This window comes from Megachile rotundata, chromosome 1 (assembly GCF_050947335.1).
Source record: "Megachile rotundata isolate GNS110a chromosome 1, iyMegRotu1, whole genome shotgun sequence".
Classification (NCBI taxonomy): Eukaryota; Metazoa; Arthropoda; class Insecta; order Hymenoptera; family Megachilidae; genus Megachile; species Megachile rotundata.
The window spans coordinates 17,503,893-17,529,499 of NC_134983.1; the positions used below are offsets into that span (position 1 = coordinate 17,503,893).

At 33.7% G+C, this 25,607-nt stretch overlaps 2 protein-coding genes across 9 annotated transcripts; one reads left to right on the forward strand and one right to left on the reverse strand.

Annotated features, from left to right (window-relative positions):
- Positions 1–242: 242 nt before the first annotated feature.
- Positions 243–4,896, reverse strand: Nct (Nicastrin). Of its 3 annotated transcripts, none has more exons than XM_076537745.1 (9): positions 4,770–4,896; positions 4,369–4,613; positions 4,001–4,099; positions 3,458–3,795; positions 2,989–3,382; positions 2,516–2,912; positions 1,991–2,442; positions 1,723–1,915; positions 243–1,641 (listed from the first exon to the last, which is right to left on the reverse strand). In XM_076537745.1, the coding sequence occupies exons 2-9, from the start codon at positions 4,421–4,423 to the stop codon at positions 1,626–1,628; spliced, it is 1,944 nt and encodes a 647-aa protein (XP_076393860.1). In that variant the 5' UTR covers positions 4,424–4,613; positions 4,770–4,896; the 3' UTR covers positions 243–1,625. The 3 variants fall into 3 exon arrangements, with proteins under 3 accessions (XP_076393860.1, XP_012144351.2, XP_012144352.2); XM_012288961.2 differs by having other exon boundaries at positions 243–1,644; XM_012288962.2 differs by lacking the exon at positions 4,001–4,099 and having other exon boundaries at positions 243–1,644.
- A 12,830-nt stretch (positions 4,897–17,726) lies between these two features.
- LOC100877443 (uncharacterized) lies at positions 17,727–25,128 on the forward strand. Of its 6 annotated transcripts, none has more exons than XM_076538143.1 (14): positions 17,731–17,957; positions 18,067–18,284; positions 18,761–18,995; positions 19,080–19,282; positions 19,372–19,652; positions 19,735–20,005; positions 20,088–20,815; positions 21,058–21,330; positions 21,991–22,248; positions 23,000–23,302; positions 23,375–23,592; positions 23,708–23,824; positions 23,914–24,032; positions 24,097–25,128. In XM_076538143.1, the coding sequence occupies exons 3-14, from the start codon at positions 18,787–18,789 to the stop codon at positions 24,285–24,287; spliced, it is 3,171 nt and encodes a 1,056-aa protein (XP_076394258.1). In that variant the 5' UTR covers positions 17,731–17,957; positions 18,067–18,284; positions 18,761–18,786; the 3' UTR covers positions 24,288–25,128. The 6 variants fall into 6 exon arrangements, with proteins under 6 accessions (XP_076394269.1, XP_012144466.1, XP_076394264.1 ...); XM_003704862.3 differs by having other exon boundaries at positions 17,734–17,957; positions 24,115–25,128; XM_076538154.1 differs by lacking the exon at positions 23,708–23,824 and having other exon boundaries at positions 17,727–17,957.
- The last annotated feature ends 479 nt before the right edge of the window (positions 25,129–25,607 follow it).

Consider the following 25,607-nt stretch of genomic DNA (forward strand, 5'->3'; position numbering starts at 1 on the left):
ACGTAAATCCACAGACTAGGTATAGATATTTCGCCCAAGAAAGCAGATCATAACTTATTCTAATAGATGGCGCTAATCAATCTGTTAGATGATTCGCAGAATATAATTAGACAAAAAATTTAATTCTTATAACAGTGTTTTAAATTTTACGCAATACTATAATTGCATAGCTATATAAATAACTTCTATATAATAATGTAGTTAATAATAAATTTTAACTACAAATGATTAAACACAGATAATTCTAGATCGTAATCAGAAATCAAACAATTTATTGAACAGTATTTGTCGTTTCTTTTTTTCAGAATATATTTACACATTCTTTTTTACAAAATATGCTCAAATTGATATACGCTTGTATGTATCTTTTCAGACAGAAGTTATTTACAATGGTTTCTGCATTAACTTCTGTACACTCTACATTACATAAAATTTGTTTTAGAAATTGCTGAAAATCTATTATCAAATAATAGAGAAATAAGAGTACGAAATAAATTTGCACGCATATGAAATAATGAAAATATAGTATTAAATAAATTGTTATTTTAAATTTACTTTTTTGTTTAGCTCACTTATATCATATGATTATCTCATTTAAGAGTATCATAAAATTATTTATCTAACTATTCTGGATATTCTGAAAAAGTATCTAAACAAATTAAATATCCTGCGCTTCATTTACGATACGAGATAATTATAATAAATAAACGAAGAAATACAAAAGTGATCTCTAAAATAATTCATTATTAGATTTTAATAGGTATAATGTAAATTAATAACGATTATACTTAAATACGAATGAAACATATGCATGACATTTATAATATCAATGTACATGCAAAAATGGACGACGTGGAATTAAATAGTTGTTGAAAGTACTACATGTATACTAATGATACCGTCTGTAAACGGTACATGTAATTTACATTACGCGTATAAATAAAATGTGCACGCTTATTATTCCATACAAATGGATTTTAACAAAATCAAGAACTCAATACACACTTCTTGAAATTAGCATACCCTGCTTATAATCGCGATACAGGCGTAATACTTTGTAAGTATCAACTTTTCGTAGAATTTAACAAAAAATTCTACCTATTTGCTGAATACACATAACATTTATAAAAATGTATATATTTGAATATAGATAATTATATTAGAAAAGGGGACGTACCGTGATAAATGAAACGAACGTACAGAATGCTCAAAAAGTAATAATCATAGCTTTCAAGCATACAACCTTATTTACTTCTTGAATATTTTATACAATCGTTCTCATTACGTATACTAGACATGACCAAGTGGTAACTCGCTGAACATAAGTTCAGCCTATATGTATATGTACATACATACATCACACACATGGAGTGACCGACAGCGGGAAGGCACCTGGTCATGTCTAACGAATGTTACCAAGGTGCAAAAGTTTGATTAAATTGTTGTCACAATTTTGCACTGACACTGTAGTAAAAATTCGATGGCGTCGGAATATATTTTAACTTTGAGATATACAAAAATTGTCCGAGGGCGTACCACACATACTTTCAAAGGCTAGTTACCGGAACATCTTCGTATTCTCGATGATCCAACCTGGTCATTGATATGTGGTCCGCAGCGTATCCCTAGCAACTGGTTGTTCTTCTAGAATAGTTTCAATTTTAATGTTTCAAACACTCTATAATTAAAGTTCATCTTTTTATTTCGGAATGATGAATTTACCGTGAATTAAACAATATATCAGCTCGGGAATTAATGAACCATACAATAAGGAACGACACAACAGCCACTGCACTGCCTAAAATCATTGTCAATCGCTCTGTAGCTGCTGAAGGTTTAAGAAACATTCTTACGCTTAATGTTTGCCACGTAGATTCCGTCCATGTAGAATAAACACCCGATTTCATGTCATATCCTGCATTAGAATATAGAAAGTAGTAATTCCACTTATTGAAATATTTATCTTTGATGCTAATATATATGAACTTACCATCAATAATAAATGCTGGGCTCATAGCTGCGCTATAATTTACGGTGGAACTAATACATATGCCTGTTAAATTATCGCCAGCCATCCAAAGATAATGGTTTTCATAACATGACGTTTCATTCATGTGCGGTATTTCTTTTCTGGTCAGATAGGCAAGAAGCTGACCAGTTAAAGTAGTGGCAGGATTAGCTACCCTATGTACACCAACGTACAATGGTAAGACTTGATTAATTAATTTGGCGCCTGGTGATGAAGCAGCGCGAAACAAATGGCACTTGGCACTTTCCAAGTAACAAGATAACATATCAGAAATAAGATTCTCAATTGATTCAAAAATATCCGCAGCCCCATCCGCAACTGGGGCTTGATTACCAATAACATTTTCACGAAGAATATCGCCAACGTGAATTGCTATTTTTGCCAAAGCAGTGGAAAGCTCATTATCCTCGCTTCTGAAAACAACATTACATGTAAAAGAAATATGGATAATTTTATGTATAACTTATAAAATGAAAGTAGTAGTACTTGTTAAAATGAAGGTTTTCTGCATTGTCTAGGATTCCATTGTAAAATCTATTTTCAAACTGTTTACCATGATTACTAATAACAACGGCAGTTAAATTTGGTCTTTCTGCTAAGAAACTTTGTACTGATGTAGGTGGAACACTGCCTTCCAAAACAGCTGCATTCAATGTTTTCTTCATTTTATTTATTATATCGTTGTTCTTGCCATTACTAGAGTGAAGATACAATTTCCCCTTATTCAGCTGACCAAATTCGATTACAGTCTTAATGTCATCAAGTTTTAAATTTACTCCACCTAATGCATTGAAATTACCTTCTTTCAAATCATAAATTAATCTACTGGATCCTATATAATCAAAGGCTTCTCCATTTAATAGAGAAAAAACAACATTTGTTTCTGAAAAAGAACAAATAGAAATATTATCTAACATGCTATCTATTGTATGTTGTATGAAATATACAATTTTACTTACGAGTTGCTACAATATTTGGAGCTGTTATATTCAAATAATAAGCAGTGGCTAGTAATGTTACTAATCCTGTTACAACATTCTCTGCTCCAGGTGATATTCCATCAAATAAGGAAGAAGCATCTAATCTGGCAGTTACCAATATCACTGAATTTTTGTCTTTATCAATTGGAGCTAAAGGCCAATGTATATTCCTGTCTCCCAAAGGATCACAAAACTGTGTTGGTATATAATTTAGTTTGAATTCACTACGTCTGATACAAGATTCAGAGTTAACTGCAGCAAACATAAATGACCTCATTTCTAATGCACATAAAGATCTATATTGCTGATTTTCTATGTCATGTGTGTTATGTGTCCAGAAACAAGATTTTATAGCTTCTATTAATGTCTGATTCTAAAATTAGAAGTTAGTAATTCTAAAGTTATACATTATAAATGTAATCTATCAATGTAAAAATTTTAAACTGACCTCTGTGTAAAACATTGGAAATTGCCAATCCTGCATAAGTAAAGCAGATCCATCAGGATTCCAAGGGAGAGCATCATTGCATCTTTTGTAACCTGAATACCTGTTTGGGCAAGTATCTTCAGGAGAATAATAATTTGGACTTGCTTGACTAGTGTTTTTCGCAAGCAGAACACCATTTATGTTGTTTGTATTTTTTAATCTAAACAATATATCTTTTGTAAACATGGAAAATGGAATTACTACAGTATAAGGACCAGCAGTAGCATTATGTTCAATCCATCTAACATCACTTTCTTCTTCAATCAAATGAATAACACCGACACTCCCTGATCTACTAGCTGTAATAAAAGAAAACTGAGATGAAACCATACAATATATCTATAACTGAATTATAATTACATTAAATAACCAATATACATTATGTTCTAAGTATAAATACCATTAAATTTATTTTGAACACAAACAAAATTATAATAAACATATAATTTTTAAATTAATGATATACACTGTAATAATATAATTAACATAATTATATAATCTTACAAGAACATCCAAACTGATGTGTTCCATTATGTCTACGAAAACAAGCGGCAACTCCATCAAATGTCATATAAATCATATCCTTTATTCGTTCTGCAGCAACTAAAAACAATTATGTTTTCCTCCATTTTATATATTGCTTTTCACTTGTATGAATATCAAAACTGATTATAAATAAATATATGAGATAAAAAATTGAATATAAGTTATTTTTTGTTATTCATTTAGATATACTTTAAAATTGAAATTTTACAATTTTACATTATTCAAAAAACACGAAAGATATCTACAAAATAAAACTTTGTTTAACTTTATCTGTATTCTTTTAAAACTATATTTTAGTAAACTTTTGAAGTTTTATATGATCTTACCTAAATTTACAATAAGAAATGTTAGAAGATATCCACAGCCAAAACATTTTGCCATTTTTTCCGTCGTAGTGGCACTTGTCAAAAGTTTGTTTTATTTTCCTTTATATCCACTACAGCGGATTGCTTTGTAAGGTTAGACACGATGACGCAAATGCATCGCGTGAATCAGAAAATAATTGAGTGTTTCGTACTACTTTACCCATGGAGTACTATAGGAAAACATAGGTAATAAAGAATAGGGTGCGCTGGAAAAATGAAAAAGAACACTGTGATACATGTATTGTGTACTTATCTGATTACGCATGCGTATAATCACAATAAAATTCTGCAATTATATAAATTATATTTTATTACGAAAATAATTAACATTTTATATTTATATTTTATTAGACTCAACATACATGCTAGTATGTAGTTCATATATGATTACCGCTACCATTATGTTGAAACTACTTAGAAACTTCGGTTATGGGACGCTACCACAGAGTATACCAGAGGCGACACTCTCTGTCGGCGCCTTTGTTCTCTCGAAAACGCTGTCCCTTTAAATCAGTTGTGCAAATGAGCGGAAAATTCAAATCGAGCAAATCTACTTTCATGTCAATCTCTAATAATTTGGAACATATTTATAATAAATTTTCCGTATATTACTAATATTGTCTTTTAAAGTATTTTTATAAATTTTATCTACTCTTTGCCCTTAAGCTAATTAGAATTATCTAAAGGTGGTTAAAAATTGATAATAGTTTAGTAAAGTCAAAACAATTCGAAATTAATTGGTCTTACACTTCAATGTAATTCGATTCATGTTATAATCAATTATACTAATAAAATCAACTATATTTAATTGAATTAAACAGAAAACTATATACGTGGCGCCGTCAAGTGGCAGTGTTGCAAACTAATGAAACTACAGTTCCAAAACCGTGTAGTTCACCCTGTTCGCCGGAGAGATGGCGCCAAGTTCCGTTCTCGTTGATGACGTCATTTTTTAAAAAACCGCGCGCAAATAAAATATAAAACTATTATGCGTTAAAAATAGTTCGCATATTATACCGAGTTTCTTCGATAATTAACAATCATTTTGCAACATATCTGCAAGAGTAAGTTAAAAAAAAATAATAAATTTAAATAATTACAACAATAAATTTGTTAATAAACAATCAAAAAATACAAAATTATAAATAAATTAACATTAGAATAATTATACAATATCCAATCAGAATGGTTGCACGCTATTGGTCGATTACATGATGTCTAATTGGTTAGTTTACACTACCAATCACTCTTACACTTGAAGAGATCGAATTCGATCTATTGGTAGACTATTATGATGTCTAATTGGCTGTTGTCATCGACCAATAACTCTTACACTGGAGGGAGGTCAAATGCTCTCAGTCGTATTTTGGAAATCGAGGAGGTCGAATCGCACCTGTCAACACTTATCGGTACGAGTCAAGGGTTCACTTAATCGATATTGTGCTTGTCCCTGTGTTACTTAATGTGCTATAACAAGTGTTTAGTGTGCTTTATTAAATATTTTTTAATAAATATGGGGGTGTATTAATAAATTTTATGGTGTGATTCAACAAGTGTCAGTGACTTTACCAGTGTGTTTCCTGCATGCATGTACGGATATATAAGTGTACCTAGTGTATTAATACAAGTGTTTAGTGTGCTTTAATAAATATTTTTTATTAATTATGGGGGTGTATTAACAAATTGTATGGTGTTGTTTTACAAGTGTCAGTGACTTTACTAGTGTGTTTTCTTAACTGATTGTGCACGTGTATACGGATATATTAGTGTGTTTATGGTGCGGTTATTTAAATGTTTTATTAATTTTTTACTGTTTTAATATGTTTTGTGGAGTGATTATTTAAGTGTTTTTACAAATCGTTACTGAGTATTAGTGCACTTTATGTAACGGTTATTTAAGTGTTTTGACATACTGTTACTAGTGCTTTAGTGTATTTTATGCAATTATTATTTAAATATTTTGACAAATTGATACTGATGTTTGAGTGTACTTTATGCAACGGTTATTTAAGTGCATGTGCATAGTGTTACTAGTGCTTTAGTGTACTTTATGCAATGGTTATTTAAATATTTTGACAAATTGTTACTGGTGTTTGAGTGTATTTTATGGTTATGTTATTTAAGTGTTTTGATAAACTATTACTGGTGTTGTAGTATACTTAATAGAATGATTATTTTAATGTTTTTACATACGGTTACAAGTGTTTTAGTGTACTTTATATAATGATTATTTAAATGTTTTGACAAACTGTTACTGGTGTTTAATGTGTAGTTACCTACGTGTTCCGGTATATTTTTGCAAACGTTCTAACATACTTTCTAAAGTAATTACCCAAGAGTTTTGACATACATTTTCAAATATTTTACAATATTTCACGTTGTGACATGAACGTTTGCAAATTTATACCGACTCCTGCATGCCTCTATGTGTTTGTACATTTCAAAATCAAAAGCTTATTACATGTTTACACGAGTAGAAGTTAGAAAACATTTATGTTATCAAAATGCAAATCGATAAATACAGTTAATTAATCGTTGTGATTCTTTTATGATTACAGAAGGTCCATTGCCAAACCACCACATCCAAATCTGATGAATGCAGCCAAGCAGTCAAGCAACCAAGCAGTCAATCAATCAATCAATCAATCAGCCAACCAATCTCTAAGATGCAATGCCTCCCACACGTGCAGCCTCAGATGCTACCGGTAAAACGATCGCAGTGGTGCAAGTCAGCGATCGGTGAGTCGCATGCTTTACGATTCCTCCGGTTCCCATCATGTCGTAGGACGAATGGTCCGAAGCGACACGGGAACTGGTTGTATTTTTATTATTTGAGCGAGCATAGTGACCACGACTGTACGATCGTGCAAAATTCGTACAAACTGTTTATTTCATTTATTAGCTCAGGTCAGGGTTTTCTTGTACATCGCGTTTTAACTTCTTTACAATTTGAAATTAAAATTAGTATATAGAAGTCGGATGACCCTCCGATTTCACAGTAGTTTTCGAGTCATTTTGATAAAGTTATCGAGTCACTTTCAATTTTTACGTACGCGTGAAAATTTTTTAAATAAATGTACAAGAAAGTATCGCGAGAAACAGATTTCGATATCAAAGTTATTTACGAATGTTTGAGTCATTTAGAAATTTACTTTGATATCACAAATCTGTTAAAAATGAAACAATCGTATACTTAGATTTTTGCAAAGTGATCTTCCATTTTCTATTTTGAAAATTTTTTAAAGTTAGTGTCAATTTTTGCTGGAAGACACTTTATTAGCATGTTACTAATCACGTTTTTAGCTCAGGATTTTCAGCACACATGAAGAAAACTGGTAGGTCAAAATATTGTTGGCCGTGTTCATTTTTATGCTCTAAATTCATGCGCGTGCTTAGATGCTACTCGCATGAGTTAGGGCAGGTGGACACGGTTTAGTTTTAAGATGTTTGGCGATCGACAAATTGACAGTGAATTATCGACACAAGTTACACGTGTGTGTGTGGTTAGGTCGTGGACCTTGTGTCGATTAAACTATAGATTTATTTTTTAAATTTTGCAAAATTTTATTTGAAAATGCATGTAAAATGCAAGTAGAGTCATTTGAAAATGCATACAAAATGCAAGTCGAGTCATTTGAAAATTATATAAATTGAATAAGTTAGAAAATAGTATGAGTAGTTGAAATTATTATATGCACATATTACATTGTATATTCGAAAGAGTATGAAAATGAAATATGTTAAGTTCACTGTCGATTGTCGATCGATTTCAGCAAAAAGGTATGAACTTAGAGTGTGAATGTAGTATTGAACTCGGGTGTCGGAGACGTCCCGGGACGTACTCCCTAGGATTAGGCTTTTTTTGCACCCGGGTGGTATGTGTGAGAACCGTGGAGTGTGTTTTTGTGAGAATGGACTTTGCAATTTTTTAAATATAGCGATAGGCAGGCAGGTAGCTTACTTCTGGTATGAATGAGTTAGTTTTAAGTAGGTAGGGCCAGAGCAAGCTTTCACGTTTCTCTGTCTTCCTCTCTCACACGTGAGATGCTTGCATCTGGGGGGTTCACGAAAAATCGAGAAGAGAAAAATATTAAATATGAATATATTTAATATCTCTTGAACTCGATTGTTCGTTCAGGCCAGGCCTTTTAGTTTGTAAGTCGCAGTCGGGTTCTAGATCCGACTGCAAAAATGAAGTATGAAGTGAAGTGAAGTGAAGTGAAATAAAATATTCTGCTCGGACATTCTTTTACGGACAGCGCATTCTGAGAATCGCTGGTCGTATTTTTATTTTGAGTAATTATTTTTCTTACCAAACTAACTTATTATATATTACATAAAATTTCGATTTTGTTATCGATCGAAATAAATGGATAGTTGTGCAATTTTATTTCTATAAAACTGTCTGCTATCTGTTTGTGGAGATTGATAGCGAAATTGAGAATTTATGTAATTGAAAACTAAGAATGTCCGAGTTACCGTAAAAATTCGCGAGTGATTTTTGTGAGGCTTTGCCGAAGAGAGAAGAGGCTATATGCCGAAGAGCCCCGGCAAAAATTGCCAAAGAAGAGGGGAACTATCAATGGCTGTCCATCTTAGGATGGACAGTCATTTTGTCACTATGCTCGCTAATATTTCCTTGTGTTTTACAGGTATTTTTTTGAACGATACAAAATGTATCGTTTTGCTCGAATTTTTACGAGCAAAGCCACTCGCGATTTTTATGCCCTCCCAATTAAATTTCGATATTAAAGATTTTTGCATGTCTTCGCGATTCGAGATTTTTATGCCCACCCTATTAAATTTTGAGATTAGAGATTTTTGTGTCCCTTCGCGATTACATTCCGAAATTAGAGATTTTTGCATCCCTTCGCGATTACAGTACAAAATTAGAGATTTTTGTATCCCTTCGCGATTAAATTTTGAGATACGAGATTTTTATATCCGTTCGCGATTTGTATACCCCTTCGTGATTTTTATACCCCTTCGCGATTTTAATTTCCCCGAATTTTATGTGCTAATTATTTTTCTCTGTTTCAGGAATTGATTTTGAATAAATTGTTTTATTGTTGATTGCTCTTAATTTCGTAATTGTCATTGTGTTTTCTGTTTCTCGATAGGGTTGTTTCACTTCTTCTCGTACAATTTTATTGGATAATAAAATTTTGTATGTTTCAGATTTTATTTTTTGGTAAGCTAATATGTTCTCTTCTCAAATTTCTGTCTTAATAAATTTTTGTCTGTTTTAGTGCTTCTCCTTTGCCAAGTTCTGCCGTTTCCTCAAATCCGCAATTTTCATTGCGTTTTCTTTTTTTGAAATTTTTGTATGAAATAAAGAAAACTTTCCTCCTCCTCCTCCCACGATTTTCTGTGCTAATAGAATTTTGTTTGTTTCAGATTTTTATTTTATGTAAGTAATGAAATAATTCATATTTGTCTTAATAAAATTTTGTCTGTTTCAGAATTTAATTTTTGGTAAGTTCTTACATTGCTCTTTTTTCTCGAATTTCTGAATTAATAAATTTTTGTCTGTTTTAGTGCTTCTCCTTTGCTAAGTTATGTTGCTTCCTCAAATCCGCAATTTTCATTGCGTTTTGTTTTTTGAAATTCTTGTATGAAATAAAGAAAAATTTTCCTCCTCCTCCTCCCACGATTTTCTGTGTTAATAGAATTTTGTCTGTTTCAGATTTTTATTTTATGTAAGTAATGAAATAATTTATATTTGTCTTAATAATTTTTGTCTGTTTCAGAATTTAATTTTTGGTAAGTTCTGTTCAATGCATTAGTTTTTTAATTCCGAGCTGTGGGAGGTTGGGTGGGCTCGGGCGCAGGTTTTTCGTCACGACATGTGGCGAAAAGCTTGCGCAAATTGTAAGTGCCTTTTGTTCTAACTTGCACTCGTCTTTACAATTTTTTAACTTGTTATATATTAGATTGTTGCAAATTAGATTGTTACGTATTATATTGTAGTAATAGCCTATTATTTTTATTGTCATTTGCTTGAAACTTAAAAGAAAGTTCTTCCAACTTTCTTCTTTAACACTTTTCTTTACAAAGTTTTACATTATACGAGTGCAATTTTAGAACAAAAGGCACATGTAGGGCTTTTGTATTGTAGTATGCGTGAGTGTATGAAAATGTGAGTATAGGATGCAGGACCTATTTAGTTTAAGATTTTTTCAGATTCTAAATGATTTTGTTTTTTATTTTGAAGATTTCAGGACTTCATTCTGTTTTGTTCCTTGCTTGGAAGTTTTCAAGTCTTCTCTATTTTATTTCTTGCTGGAAAGGTTTCAAGTCCCTTTTCTATTTTATTTCTTGTTTCGAAGTTTCCAAGTCTTTTCTCTATTTTAATTCTTGCTCCGAAGTTTTCAAGACTCTTCTTCATTTTATTTCGTCTAATATATTTTTGGTGGTCTCAATTTTTCCAAAGTTGCGTTTCGAATAAAGATAGATTTCATTCCTTGTCTTTCAATTTTCTATCTTTAACTGCATTTGTCTGTTTCAGGTTTTAAATTTATGTAAGTAATTTTTAATATTTCTCATTTGTCTTAATCATTTTTGTATGTTTCAGGTTTTATTCTTATGTAAGTAATTTTTAATATTTCTAATTTGTCTTAATCATTTTTGTCTGTTTCAGGTTTTAATTTTTAAGTAAGTAATTTTTATTGTTTCATTGTGTCTTAATTGCTTTTGTCTGTTTCAGGTTTTAACTTTGTGTAAGTAATTTTTAATATTTCATTTTTGTCTTAATTGCTTTTGTCTGTTTCAGATTTTAATTTTGTGTAAGTAATTTTTAATGATACATATTTGTATTAATCATTTTTGTATGTTTCAGGTTTTAATTTTGTGTAAGTAATTTTTAATGATTCATGTTTGTCTTAAACATTTTTGTATGTTTCAGGTTTTAATTTTGTGTAAGTAACTTTTAATATTTCATTTTTATTTTAATTGCTTTTGTATGTTTCAGGTTTTATTTTTATGTAAGTAATTTTTAATATTTCATATTTGTCTTAATTCCATTTTTGTATGTTTCAGGATTTTATTTTATGTAAGTAATTTTTAATGGTACATATTCTTAATTACTTTGCTATGTTTCAGGTTTTAATTTCAAGTAAGTTATTTATTACTTCATATTTTTCGTAATCATTTTTGTATGTTTCAGGTTTTTATTTTAACGATCCATAGTTGTCTTAATTTTATTCAGATGTTTCAGGTTTTTATCTTAATAATTCGTGTTTGTCTTAATTTCGTTCAAATGTTTCAGGTTCTTATTTTAATGATTCAAGTTTGTCTTAATTTCTTTCAGATGTTTTAGGATATTATTTTAATTACGTAATTGAATATTTCTTAAATATACTGTATACTTTATACGCGTATTTTTATCGAGTCGACTCGAATTTTATTTCTCTTTTATTCCGACGATGTTAATATGCATTTGAATGTTAACATGAACTGTGCATGTCCAAACATTTTAATGTTATTGCATTCGCTTCTCCCTCTCCTCCTTCCATTCCTACACCTAATTATTCTATAGGTGGTGAATGGGTCATCATTGAAGACTTCCTTCGTGGGATTTCATCAACTAATGCGCTAATTTTAAGTTAATTTTAAGTTAATTTTAAGTTGCGTCTATTGTAAAACATTGTAGTATGAATGAGTGCATGTGTGAATGGCGTATACGCGAAGAGTGAAGACATCGATCATTGAGGGATCATCGAGGAATCATCGAGGGATGCGTGCGTTAGTTTTAAGTTAATTGTATGCGTGCGTTAGTTTTAAGTAAAGTGTGCTTGTGGGCAGGGCGGGTGGGTCCCTGTAAGTGCCTCTTATTCTAACTTGCACTCTTGCATCTTCTGAATTCTCAAGCTTTGTACGCGTTAGATTGTAGTATACTCGGTTATTTTTTGTCAATCGTTCCGAACCCAAGTGGATCATTGGGGGTTCTTAGCGCAGTGAACACGCGGCAGAGGTGAGCTGCAAGTGCTGGTGTAGCGCCAGGGACACATCTCTGCGGGGCCGATCGATTGATGGCTCATCTCGATCTGCCGCCTCACGGCAGGGGTCTCCTCTCTGCGGTCAGACTTGCTTCAAACGCAAGCGGCGGGGAAATGGGAGACCCTCCGCGGATGTGTCACTCGTTCTTGCCAGTATTTTCGATTCATCTCTGTCTCGCGGTTCACGTAAGACACTATGGACTACCCTTTGACCCATGGAAGGCGAGGTTCACTTGGCGAAAAATACTGAATCCCTTTTTTGACAGAAAGTTCTTCTAACTTTCTTTTCTTTTAGTAGAAAGTTCTTCTAACTTTCTTTGCTTTCAATAGAAAGTTCTTCTAACTTTCTTCCCTTTGCTTTTGGAATTCGTCATAGATTATTCGAGTGCAATCTTAGAATAAGAGGTACCATGCGGCGTTTAGAATAAGTTAAGCGTAGTGTGTGGGGCCCCTTGCGATTAGTATTAAGTTAATGTATGTGTGTGTGTGATACAAGTTCTTTACTGGATTGTGGTAAAGAACTTGTATGTGCGAGTTTATGAGCTAAGTAGAGTCAGAACTCATTTATCCTTCCGATAAATGAGGTTGCAATTGGAGGGTGGAAGGGATTTGGAGTTAGGGTGGGTCACTATCGTAGCCACCTCCACGTGGTGTGACCCGGTAATCGGTATAGTTTTCTAAAGATTTTTTAGTGTTTAGAAAACTATACCGAGCTGAGGGCTACGGTTTTATTTCGCGACTTTATTTAAAATATTTGACTCCATCGCCTAATTTTCTATGTTAATAAATTTTTCTCTGTTAATAAATTTTTCTCTGTTTCAGAATTTAATTTTTGATAAGTTATGTTCAGTGCATTAGTTTTATTCTAATTCCGAGCTGTGGGAGGTTGGGTGGGCTCGGGCGCAGGTTTTTCGTCACATGTGGCGAAAAACCTGCGCAAAGTGCCTTTTGTTCTAACTTGCACTTATCTTTAGAAATATTCTTTAACTTCTTAGATATTAGATTGTAGTAATAGCCATTTTCATTGTTAATTGCTCGAAAGTTAAAAGAAAGTTCTTCCAACTTTCTTCTTTACCCCTTTTCTCTACAAAGTTTTAAATTATACAAGTGCAATTTTAGAACAAAAGGCACATTTAGGGCTTAATCGTTTTTGTATGTTTCAGGGTTCTATTTTAACGAGTCCTGTTTGTTTTAATTTTATTGAGACGTCTCAGGTTTTTGTGTTAATAATTCCTGTTTGCCTTAATTTCATTCAGATATTTCAGGTTTTTATTTTAACTGGATAATCTTGTATTTCCTTTTCTGTTTCCTTTCTTCATTTTCACACCTATTTATTTTACAGGTAATGAATAGTTCGTCATTGAAGACATCGATCATCGTGTGATCATCGTGGGATCATCGTGGGATCATCGTAGGATCATCGTGGGATCATCGTGGGATCATCGTGGGATCATCGAGGGATGCGTGCGCTAGTTTTAAGTTAATTTTATACGTGCGCTAGTTTTAAGTTACTTTTACGCGTCCGTTAGTTCTAAGTTATGTGTGCTCGTGGGTAGGGCGGGTGGGTCCTTGTAAGTACCTCTCATTCCAACTTGCACTCATCTTCTCAATTCTCAGATTTTGTACGCGTTAGCTTGTAGTATACCCACTTATTTTTTGTCAATCGTTCTGCGCCCAAGTGGATCATTGGGGGTTCATAGCGCTGTGAACACGCGGTAGAGGTGAGCTGCAAGTGCCGGTGTAGAGCGAGTGATATTCTTTGCCCGGCGGGGCGGATCGGGGTTGGCACCTCTCATACTCTGATGTGCCTCCCCGACCCGCCGCCATTCTGCCAAGGGGCATCACGGTCTGGGTATCCTCTCTGTAGTAAGACGCGAGAGCGCTGGGGGAAATGGGAACCCTCCGCCAACTGGGGTGTATCACTCGTTCTTGCCAATGGTATCTTCGGTTCATCTTTGCCGTCGTGGTTCACGTAAGCCACTATGGGCTACCCTTTGACCCATGGAAAGCAAGGTTCGCTTGGCGAAAAATAATGGTCCCCTTTTTTCACAGAAAGTTCTTCTAACTTTCTTAGCTTCTTTGCGAAAGTTCTTCTAACTTTCTTTTCTTCCCCTTTGCTTTTTGAATTCGTCATAGATTATTTGAGTGCAATCTTAGAATGAGAGGTACCGTACGGCGTTTAGAATAAGTTAAGCGTGCGTGTGTGGAATCCCTTGCGATTAGTATTAAGTTAATGTACGTGTGTGTGTGATACAAGTTCTTTACTGGATTGTGGTAAAGAACTTGTATATGCGAGCCTATGAGCTATGTAGAGTTAGAACTCATTTATCCTTCTGATAAATGAGGTTGCATTTGGAGGGAGGAAGGGATTTGGAGTTAGGGTGGGTCACTATCGTAGCCACCTCCACGTGGTGTGACTCGGTAATCGATGTCGTTTTCTAAATATTTTTCACGAAATTACCTTTAGAGAACGATATCGAGCTAAGAGCTACGATTATAACTTCTCAATTTCATATCTAAATTACATTAATTTCGAGCTGTGGGAGGAAGGGTGGGCTCGGGCGCAAGTTTTTCGTCACATGTGGCGAAAAGCTTGCGCAAATTGTAAGTGCCTTTTGTTCTAACTTGCACTTCTCTTTACAAAGATTCTTTAACTTGTTACATATTAGATTGTAGTAATAGCCATTTTTATTTTCAATTGCTCGAAAGTTAAAAGAAAGTTCTTCCAACTTTCTTCTTTACCCCTTTTCTCTACAAAGTTTTAAATTATACAAGTGCAATTTTAGAACAAAAGGCACATTTAGGGCTTAATCATTTTTGTATGTTTCACGCTTGTATTTTATGGAAGTAATTTATTTATTCATATGAGTCTTACTTGTATTTGTATGTTTCAGGGTTCTGTTTTAACGATTCTTATTTGTTTTAATTTTATTGAGATGGTCAGGTTTTTATGTTCATAACTCTTGTTTGTCTTAATTTCATTCAGATGTTTCATTTTTTTTATTTTAACTAGATAATCTTACATTTTCTTTTCTGTTTCCTTTTTTTATTGTCTCACCTACTTATTAAACAGGTAATGAATAGTTCATCATTGAAGACATCGATGAAGACATCGATCATCGAGGGATGCGTGCGCTAGTTTTAAGTTAATTTTATGCGTGCGTTAGTTTTAAGTTAATTGTAATCGTGTGGGAAGGGTGGGTGGGTCCATGTAAGTGCCTCTCATTCCAACTTGCACTCATCTTCTCAATTCTCGAACTTTCTACGCGTTAGCTTGTAGTATACCCAGTTATTTTTTGTCAATCGTTCCGAACCCAAGTGGATCATTGGGGGTTCATAGCGCTGTGAACACGCGGCAGAGGTGAGCTGCAAGTGCTGGTGTAGCGCCAGGGACACATCTCTGCGGGGCCGATCGATCGATGTACCATCTCGATTTGCCGCCTCACGGCAGGGGTTTCCTCTCTGCGGTCAGACTTGCCTCAAACGCAAGCGGGGAGAAATGGGAAACCCTCCGCGGATGTGTCACTCGTTCTTGCCAGTATTTTCGGTTCATCTCTGTCTCGTGGTTCACGTAAGCCACTATGGACTACCCTTTGACCCATGGAAGGCGAGGTTCATTTGGCGAAAAATACTGATCCCCTTTTTTCACAGAAAGTTCTTCTAACTTTCTTTGCTTTTAATAGAAAGTTCTTCTAACTTTCTTCCCTTTGCTTTTTGAATTCGTCATAGATCATATGAGTGCAATCTTAGAATGAGAGGTACCGTGCGGCGTTTAGAATAAGTTAAACGTATGTGTGTGGCATCCCATGCAATTAGTATTAAGTTAATGTATGTGTGCGTGTGTGTGATACGAGTTCTTTACTGGATTGTGGTAAAGAACTTGTACAGCGAGCCTATGAGCTAAGTAGAGTCAGAACTCATTTATCCTTCCGATAAATGAGGTAGTTGCAATTGGAGGGTGGTAGGGATTTGGAGATAGGGTGGGTCACTATCGTAGCAACCTCCACGTGGTGTGACCTGGTAATCGATATCGTTTTCTAAACATTTTTCTAGAAATGAACTTTAGAAAACGATATCGAGCTAATAGCTACGAATTAAATTATAATTTCATTCGTTCCACATTTTCTTTTACAAAAATGTTTGGGTCAAGTAAGCATATATTGTAAGTTTCACATTTATCCAAATCTAGAAAATTTACAAATTTTATAATAAAATACAAAACTTTGTAAAACTAGATGACAGCAGATAAGACGGAAACCACAGAGTAAACCAGAGGCGACAGTCTCGGCACCTTTGATCTCCCGAAAACGCTGTGAATATATTTGTAATAAATTTTCTGTACATTACTAATATTGTCTTTTCAGGTATATTTTTTAATTTTACGGCGTGGAAAAGTTGAAAGGAAAAGAATATACCAAAATGATTGATCTGCAAAATGTATTTGAGGAATATGTATTACGGAACTGATTGTTACAAATAACTTATAAGAAAATGAAAAATTATATTTCACAAGAAGTTACAGATGAATGTGTTGCAGAGATATGACAAAATATTTATTACAAATAAATTACTAGTGAATGTGCAATTTTAAACTATTCTTTTTCGACCGCCATACTTCTACACTACGCGCATGCGCACCCCCCATTCTTTTGATTTAGGCATTTAAATTGGTTGTGTCCTCTGTCTCTCTCTAGGAGGTGGGTTTTCTTGTCTACTATCGCTTCTTGTTATATCTACTCTTTGACAATGTTTTGAATCCACTGAAAAGATATTTTTTTACGTAAAAACGCATCAGCTTGAAAAATCGCAATTTTCTATTGCAGTAATTTTGCACGTCGCCACTGGATGGCGCTAGCGATGCCGCTTCAGTCGATGCTCGAGAAAATAATTCAAAATATATATTGGATAGATGCTTCCAAAATTCTTTTAACTTTTAAAATTAACTATTTTGCACTAAACAATTGTCTTTATATCGTTGTCTTATATTAAATCGCCGTAGTATTGCTTTCATGAATGTAAATTATTTTGCAATATTTAATTATCGTTCTGATGTAGTTCCCTGAATTACCTTTTAGAAGCTTAATAAAGTATTATTTATCAGTTTCGAAAATGCCGTTTATAAAGTAAGTTACGAGTGTAGAGACTTATTTCTTTAGGCTGCCATTTTTCTAAAGGAAGCCAAATTTTGCACTTGAATGCTGTTCTGTTCTTTATTTTCTCTTACGAGAGGGCGCTTGGGAGGTTTCCTCCCAATTGGCCCATTCAGCACTTGAATGCGTGTGCATATGGTATGCAGTTGCGTATAATAAGGCTTACACACAATGACTTTAGGATAATAGATGAAGTTTTCATTAAAATTTCTTGCACAATTTTGGGCACACAAATAAAATTTCCCTAGTAAGCAGGAAGTTTCAACATTCTAAATTGAAAAATATGCCGACTTCCTGAAGCGCCATAGGCGAATTTTCCTTTTCTAGCGCATTCATTGACCATGCCGTTTATCGCAATGGCGGTATAGATATCCCACAAAGAAGAAAGTGGATCTTCTGTAAAGTAAGTGAACATTATTTTTATTTTTTTTTTACAGGCGTATGTTAAATACAAAGTAGTGCGTTTTTATGTGAAGACTCAATGTTAAATTTGTGTCATTGCAATGTTGCAGGATGATTACCATTTGAGTGGGCAAGGTCTAGTTGTACTTTAATAGACTACAGAATTCAGTTTCTTCCATATTGATCAGTGTATTAGCCAATATACTATAATCTTACTTATAAAAAGCAACAAAAGCTACATACCAATAATAATTATTACTCGAAGAATTTACCGCCTTAGAAGAATAGGACATCGAAAAATTCGCGGCAATCGTTCCCGACATCTTAGGTTAGAACGATTCAAATACTTTTTAATCATTTTATATAATTTAACGTAATTTTCACAATTTTTAATTATTATTTTTTATAGTGCATGTATATTTTGTGTTATTTGCATGTTATTGATGATGATACTTTGATAGATAAATAATTAGATAATGTTACATATAGCTTGTAGAAAATAAAGGAAAAACAAAGTAATAAATGTATGTTGTTAGCTGTTTCTATTTATTGTAGATGTATTTTATTAATTTAATATCTTTAACAGTATTAAATTTCTTATGTATTATAAATTAATGATTAAGGTATATATTTTATTTGTGTAAGTTATTAATATTTTTTTACGTGTTTAATAAGCCATAAAAGTTTGTGGTGTAAAAGAGATATGTTCATAGTAAAATTATATATATAAGTATTATGTCTTTTAAGGAAAATAATATTAAAAAGCAGTCATTGATGCCTTTTTTGTGATAATTACACTTTCAGGTTGTACTTTGTATTTTATTATCTGAATGGACAATAAGGTGGATGTTTCTGAAGTAGAAAATATTTCAATGATCGGATCGTCTGAAATTTTTTATCTGCCTGAGGTCGCAGAGATATCACGGGTGTTAGATTCTACTGGCCTTAGTCCATTAACATCTTCTTTAGATCATACTCTTACTCTTCAAGACGATAAATTATTGTCATCTGAAGTTAACATGGGCATAGAAGACACATGGTATGATCACTTTCGGTTATAAAATTATCTACCACTATATGTAATGATTTATATTGTTGACGTAATCTAAAAATTTTATCGTAGGACTGAAGCAAATAGTTCTACGTCTGACTATGCCATTCCACTTCCACCACCACCTGGTTTAAATGATTTTACAGATGTTGGTGCTGATCCCATCAGTGATAGTGGGACTGGTATAGAGCATGGCCCATTTTTACCTCCTGGTACTCCAGCCCTAAATAATTTGTTTTCAGAAGGTGGAGATTCTCAAGATGATTCTCCAATGGGTAAGCATACATGTTATTTTATTTTTAAATAGATGTGATTATTGAATTTGAGAAATAATATTTTATTCGTATTTTATTTATTTTGATAGAAGACGTAGTTTTACGTGCTGGAGTATGTGGACTTCGTAATCTTGGTAACACTTGTTTTATGGCTGCTGGTTTGCAATGTTTAACTGCAACCCCACCTGTCCTGCGACATTTTTTAGACCTGCAGCAAAAAGGAGAAAAACTGCCTCCTCCTGGATCACTGATGGCACATTTTAGTGTACTACTTGGCAAAATGTGGTCTGGCAGATACAGCGTACTCAGGCCTACTGAGTTCAAACAAACTTTAGGGGCATATCACTCGCAATTCAAAGATTATAGACAGGTAAACTTTTATAATTCTTTGGAAATTATTTAGTTATTAGTCAAGAATTTGAATAATTAGTGAAAATAATAACAATCAACAGCATGATTGTCAAGAATTTCTCGCGCTTTTATTGGATTCTTTACATGAACAAATGAATACAGCAAAGTATACAAAAAACTGTCAGACTCCATCATCTACAACCACTGCCAATTCAATTAACTCAATCGAAAATTCAAATGGAAAAACTGTGTCCTCAGTTACTGCCAATAGTAATTCCAACTGTAATACAGATTTGTTAGAAATGTATGACTGTTTACCATCACCGGAATGTCCAAATAGTCCAAATGTCACAATGGCGGGTTCACCAAGAGGTAATACTTTATATTATAATAGTTGTAACATTTTAATATGATTTCCTAAACAATTGTAATAGAAAGATACTTCATTTATTAGATTTAGGTTCACCGATAGGTGAAATAGATAGTATTATGAATTCGCCACGAGGATCACCATTGAACGATGGTGACGAGGATGAAGAAACACTTGATTCTGATGAAGTCATTGAAGAGAAAACGAATACTTTTATTCATAATAAAGTTGATGATAAGGGAAGCGAAGTTTCGCCTTCTTTAAGGCTAGATACTTTAATCGAGTTATCAAAAAATGTTCCAAAGTATCATGGTCTCTATGATATTCATAAAGAAGCAAAAACTAGTAATGCAAACTTCTTAGTGACACAGCAAGAATGTAACAATGAGATTCATTATGATTCCCAAAAATTTCCGAAAGAAAATGTCCGCAGAATGCCTTTGGACAATTCGAATCTGATGGAGAATCATGATTTTGACAATAAAAGTATTAGTGTCAAAAGAATAAAAGAGGTCAACGTTCAAAAGGTCAGTTGCGGTATAGATTATGCATCGAGTGGTTCTGACATAGAGTACGACAACGGTTTAGAGAAATGCAATGTAAAACGTATGAGGCTTGATGACCAAGAAAAGAATCATAAACGCGATGGCCAAGGAAGTATTACTTCTCAGTGCACAAGGATTTCACAGAATTATGGAAATGGCGCTATAGCGGCACAAGATGAAATTGAGGCAGATAAACATTGGGCAAAGCATTTAAGGTCTAATAGGAGTATTATTGTCGATACTTTTCAGGGACAATTTAAAAGCAAGGTGAGATCGATTGCATTCTGTATATTTTATATTTTTATGGAGACTGTACGTTGGGGTAACAATTTATCATTGGTTTTTACCGTAAAATGTCTCCTAAATTAACATTCAGCAGCTGTACCTTCTTGTTTCGAGAAGTACAAGAATCAGGTCTCATTCTGCTGAAACATACTGATTTTAAAACATACATAGTTTATAGTATTACAACAAAGGACTAAAATTTATGTTTCCATGTATTGTTTCAGGTTGTTTGTGCGGTCTGTAAGCACGTTTCAGTCACATATGAGCCTTTTATGTATTTATCAGTGCCGTTACCTCATGCAATGGAGAGGCAATTAAACGTTACTTATGTTCCTGCGAATGGCGACCAACCAATAAGGTGCGTTGTTTCATTAAACAAACAATCGCGCATTGGGAAATTAAAAGAAGAATTATTAAAAATACTTGGCAAAGAAAACATTGCAATAGCAAACATTGCACTTGCTGAAGTTTTAGAAAATCATATATCAAAGATTTTGGTAAGCATAAAAAACTTTGTCACGTATGTGATAGTCGATTCTTTAGCAATGCACGTTTTCAGTTCAATCGTTATTATTTAAAAAGTAGTTTGTACGTGTTTAGTTTGTTAACTCGTTATGGTCTTATATAGCTAGAACACTAATTTATAAATGTGTAGCGTATAATGGTAATTAAATCAATTAGTTTTCCAGTACATCTAATGTAATTTTAAGTACATTATTCTTTGTTTTTAGTAGGAATAGAATTAAATTTTATTTCATTTGACATCAAAAACACGGTGCGTGGGTTGTAATTTTGATACAAAACAGAACAGTTATGGAGGGTGAAGAAGGCGACTTATCGAGTAGTCTCGGTAATCGTTGATACTGCCCTCCGAGAATAAATATTATGGAAGAACACTCTCGTAGCGCAAAGTTTAGTTACGGGGCTACATTCCATCATACAGATTCAATATTTTGTTCCTGCACGTTTCTAGTTTTTAACTTCAGTTTTCTTGTTCGTTTGTTTGTTATATTGGCCCAGCGTGGCCATCATTATTCGACTATATTATTTTACCCTTGCACCGTAGGTATTTAGAATTATGTATCTTGCTTGCTGTAGCTTATCGCACTAGACGGAAATATCACAGTTGGATTGTACACCAAGGTTTTAAATTTAAGGATGACAATACACTCTTGAGACACATCAATGATACGAATCGATCTATATACGCCTTTGAACTGACGGAACCTCCTGACGCATACACTTCAGTGCCAGACGGTGGTGGAGATCGCGTAATGGAAACTGATAACTCTCAAAAATGTACAACTACAGGAGAAGAAATCCCATGTATGATTTGTCTTGAGGAGTTGGATGGAGATTTAAAGAGACACAGTGGGAACAGTTGCAACTTTGTTATGTGTGATACTTGTATCGAGGTAAATTTCTGCCCGCAATGCTTAACACATTGCGGACTAGTTATTTTATTGTTACTTATATTCAATTCAATTGTTGAATTATTAAGTCTTTGTTTAAAGTATTTACTGTTCATATGCTACTATTTGAATAATTAAAACCCAATGATGAAAACGGCAGCTTCAATCTAGCGGGAGGGGTGTACAAGCGAGGTACATTGTTACCACTGTTTCACCTCGGGAAGGTCTGAGATTAAATCATTAACGTTCTAGCCGGACGGTACCATAATGGTACGTACGGGAACCAGAAATAGCTTTGCGTTATCAATTAGCCCAGGAAACTTCGTTCGAAGTAGAGGCGTTTTGGAACGGAAAGATGGAAACCCGTATGATTCGCTATTTGAGTACAATCCGCAAGCCAGACAACATGTGTTCTGGAACTCAATTCAGACTAATCTGAGGCTGCTGTATACTGAGGGTACTAAATTATGTATTATTGTGTTTAATTTCATTAGTTACTTCTTGCACTGATATTTTTTATTTGTTCATTAAACATTAATACTTTAACACTTTCGTTGCTGGTAATACATATGTTGTCAGCTGTTTCCATAATGCTGTTGACGCAACTGTTGCATTTTTGTTTATAGAATTATCCGATGCTGTTACTAATTGATATTTGATACCATCTCTGGTGAAAGCTAGCTACAAAAGTGTTGAAACGTAAAATTTTTTCCTGTATATAATACTATAAATCATTTTACATTTAATTCAACAGAACTACTTCAAGAATAAAACGGAACCTCAAATGTGTCCAGGGTGTTCAACGTACATGACTGCATCGTCCTTCGTTAAAATAGATCAAACAGGTCGACCTGCAATTAGGATTTTAAATGTTCCATTGGTATTACGACACGATACCACTAACGAAACGACGAATAATCGTAAAGGAACAAAACTTTTTGGTTTTCCGCATTTAGTAAAATTACCTTCGAGAGTAAACGCTACGGATTTATACGATATTGTAAAAAGAAATGTACCGCAAGAAGGAAATTATACGCTTCATTTTGTTACGGGGCAGGTAAGACTACAAATTATATTTTTTCGCGTGTTAATTATTAAATAGTTGTGAAATGAAGAAATTTTTTTGTAGGGCCACCATTGTTCTCGTTGTATATATACTGCACATTGTACGGGTTGTAACGTACCCGAATCGGGCATGGTGATCTTGCATAACGGTGATACTTTAGCTGTGCGTTACACGGAACACGTTCCTAAGATCGCGCCTCCAATTGATCACATCAGCGTCAGTAAACAGAGACCTCATCATCCTCTGTCTTTGTACGACTGTCTTCAGGCATTTAGTCAAAGGTAAATGTTATTATTATTTACAATACGTTATTAAAAATTTTATAAGTAACTTGTAAATAATGCTTGGATTTATATCTACATGTATATATAAATATATACATACATACGTTTTTAGCGAAACGTTAGATGAACATAATCCTTGGTTTTGTCCAAAGTGCGAACGAAATCAGTGTGCTACAAAAACACTCACGGTTCATAGATATCCCAAGTTCCTTATAGTATATTTGAAACGGTACGTCAATCTCTAATTATATAATTAAAATTAAAAAATTACATTCTTTTTAATAAAAATGTAACAGTGTTATTTTATATAAATTACAGATTTGTGTTTTATGAGTGTGCAAGCATGAAATTAGACGATAAAGTAACATTCCCTTTGGTTGGTCTGAGCGTGGGTCAGCACTTGTACGATTTGTATGCGTGCGTTTGTCATTTTGGAGGTACATATCACTTTATTGATAAAAGTTATAAATGAGAGCAATACAAAGAAAAGTTCCTTTATAGCATTTATGAATATTGTAGGAGTATCAGCTGGACACTACACGGCGTACGCGAAAAATCCTCGCACCGACGTGTGGTATTACTACAATGATGAAATTACAAGCAGACAAAAACCTCAGGACGAAGATTTTAGCAACGCTTATATACTTTTTTACAGTCGGCAAGGGACCAATTTAAAACCGTGTAATATATAACCAGTACTGAAACAAAGAAGCTGGCGAACAGGTGATAGTGACCCAGAAAGATCGAGAAAGGGAATAAGGTGTGGGGAGTTAATGAAGAGATTTTCACAGTGTTGTGTTTGTATGTTCGAACTGCGTCAAACTGAATGGGGAACTGCTCACAAATCTCATCTATTTTTCTTAATGATCCGCTCATGGTCTATCTCAGCGTCCCTCTTTCTTCCTTATATTTTTTGAATCCTTTCTATTTTTTGAATTTCTAATAAACGTTCTGTAGACGATGCAGCGTGCGTGGTACGCGCGTGTAAATGAGGAATGTGCGGAAATCCCGTTTCGAGTTCGAGTCAAAACGGGTCGAGTCGAGCAAAGTTGAACGAATTCGGATGAATATTGAGGGCATATAAATCCTTGAGTACATTGATTTTCGTTCGGGTGAAATCAGGTTGGCTCAAGCAAATTCTCGCAATTCTGAATTTGATTAATAAAACAACGATATTGATTTCTTAATTTTTACATACGATGTTTACAAATATATTAATTTTTATGTTTGAAAATTGCAAACTTTATAAATCGTTTACTCGATCTGATAGCTCGAGTCCACAACATATTGGATTATCCGTACAGTCCTAAATTCGTTGACTGTCAAATATTATTACAAGTAAGCCATGCGTTAAATGGTTTCGTAAGGGAGATATTCTTCCGTAAATTACACGACGTTCAATGTGAAAACAACAGCTGTGTGTGGTACAGTTAATAATCTGGAAAGCGTTTAAATGTATTTATACCAGATAGTACGTAAACGTACGTCAAGTTTGTACAGTAGGTGATTAAACGTAGATGTCAAGATTTTGAACAGACGTAATTTATTAGCGGATAAAATCGAACGTTATGACTAGAAGACACTTAAGAATATGATCGTTAACGATGAAGTGTAACTATATTTACTGTAACATCAGTTTGTTTTTACCCCGAACGGATACAAGACTGCTAAAGATGTTTGTAATCTGCATGTACACTGTAGCAAAAGGAAAAACGTTGTATTTGCAGATTATTTATTAAATTAGTTTTGTTGTAATTTTATTACAAGATATTCGTTTTACTTGTTAAATACGTTCGTATTCACACGCATACACACGAACACACGCATGCATTATAGTACATGATCATCAATACCCGTTGCCTGAGTGCTATTTATGGCCTGATAACTATATTATGTATCTTTGTCGTACCAACTATTGTAAAAATTGTTGTTGTAAAACAAACTGTTTCAATGTTTCCGTTAAGACGATTAATTAGCAAAAAGAAAAGTAACTGTACTGTACTATATTTGTA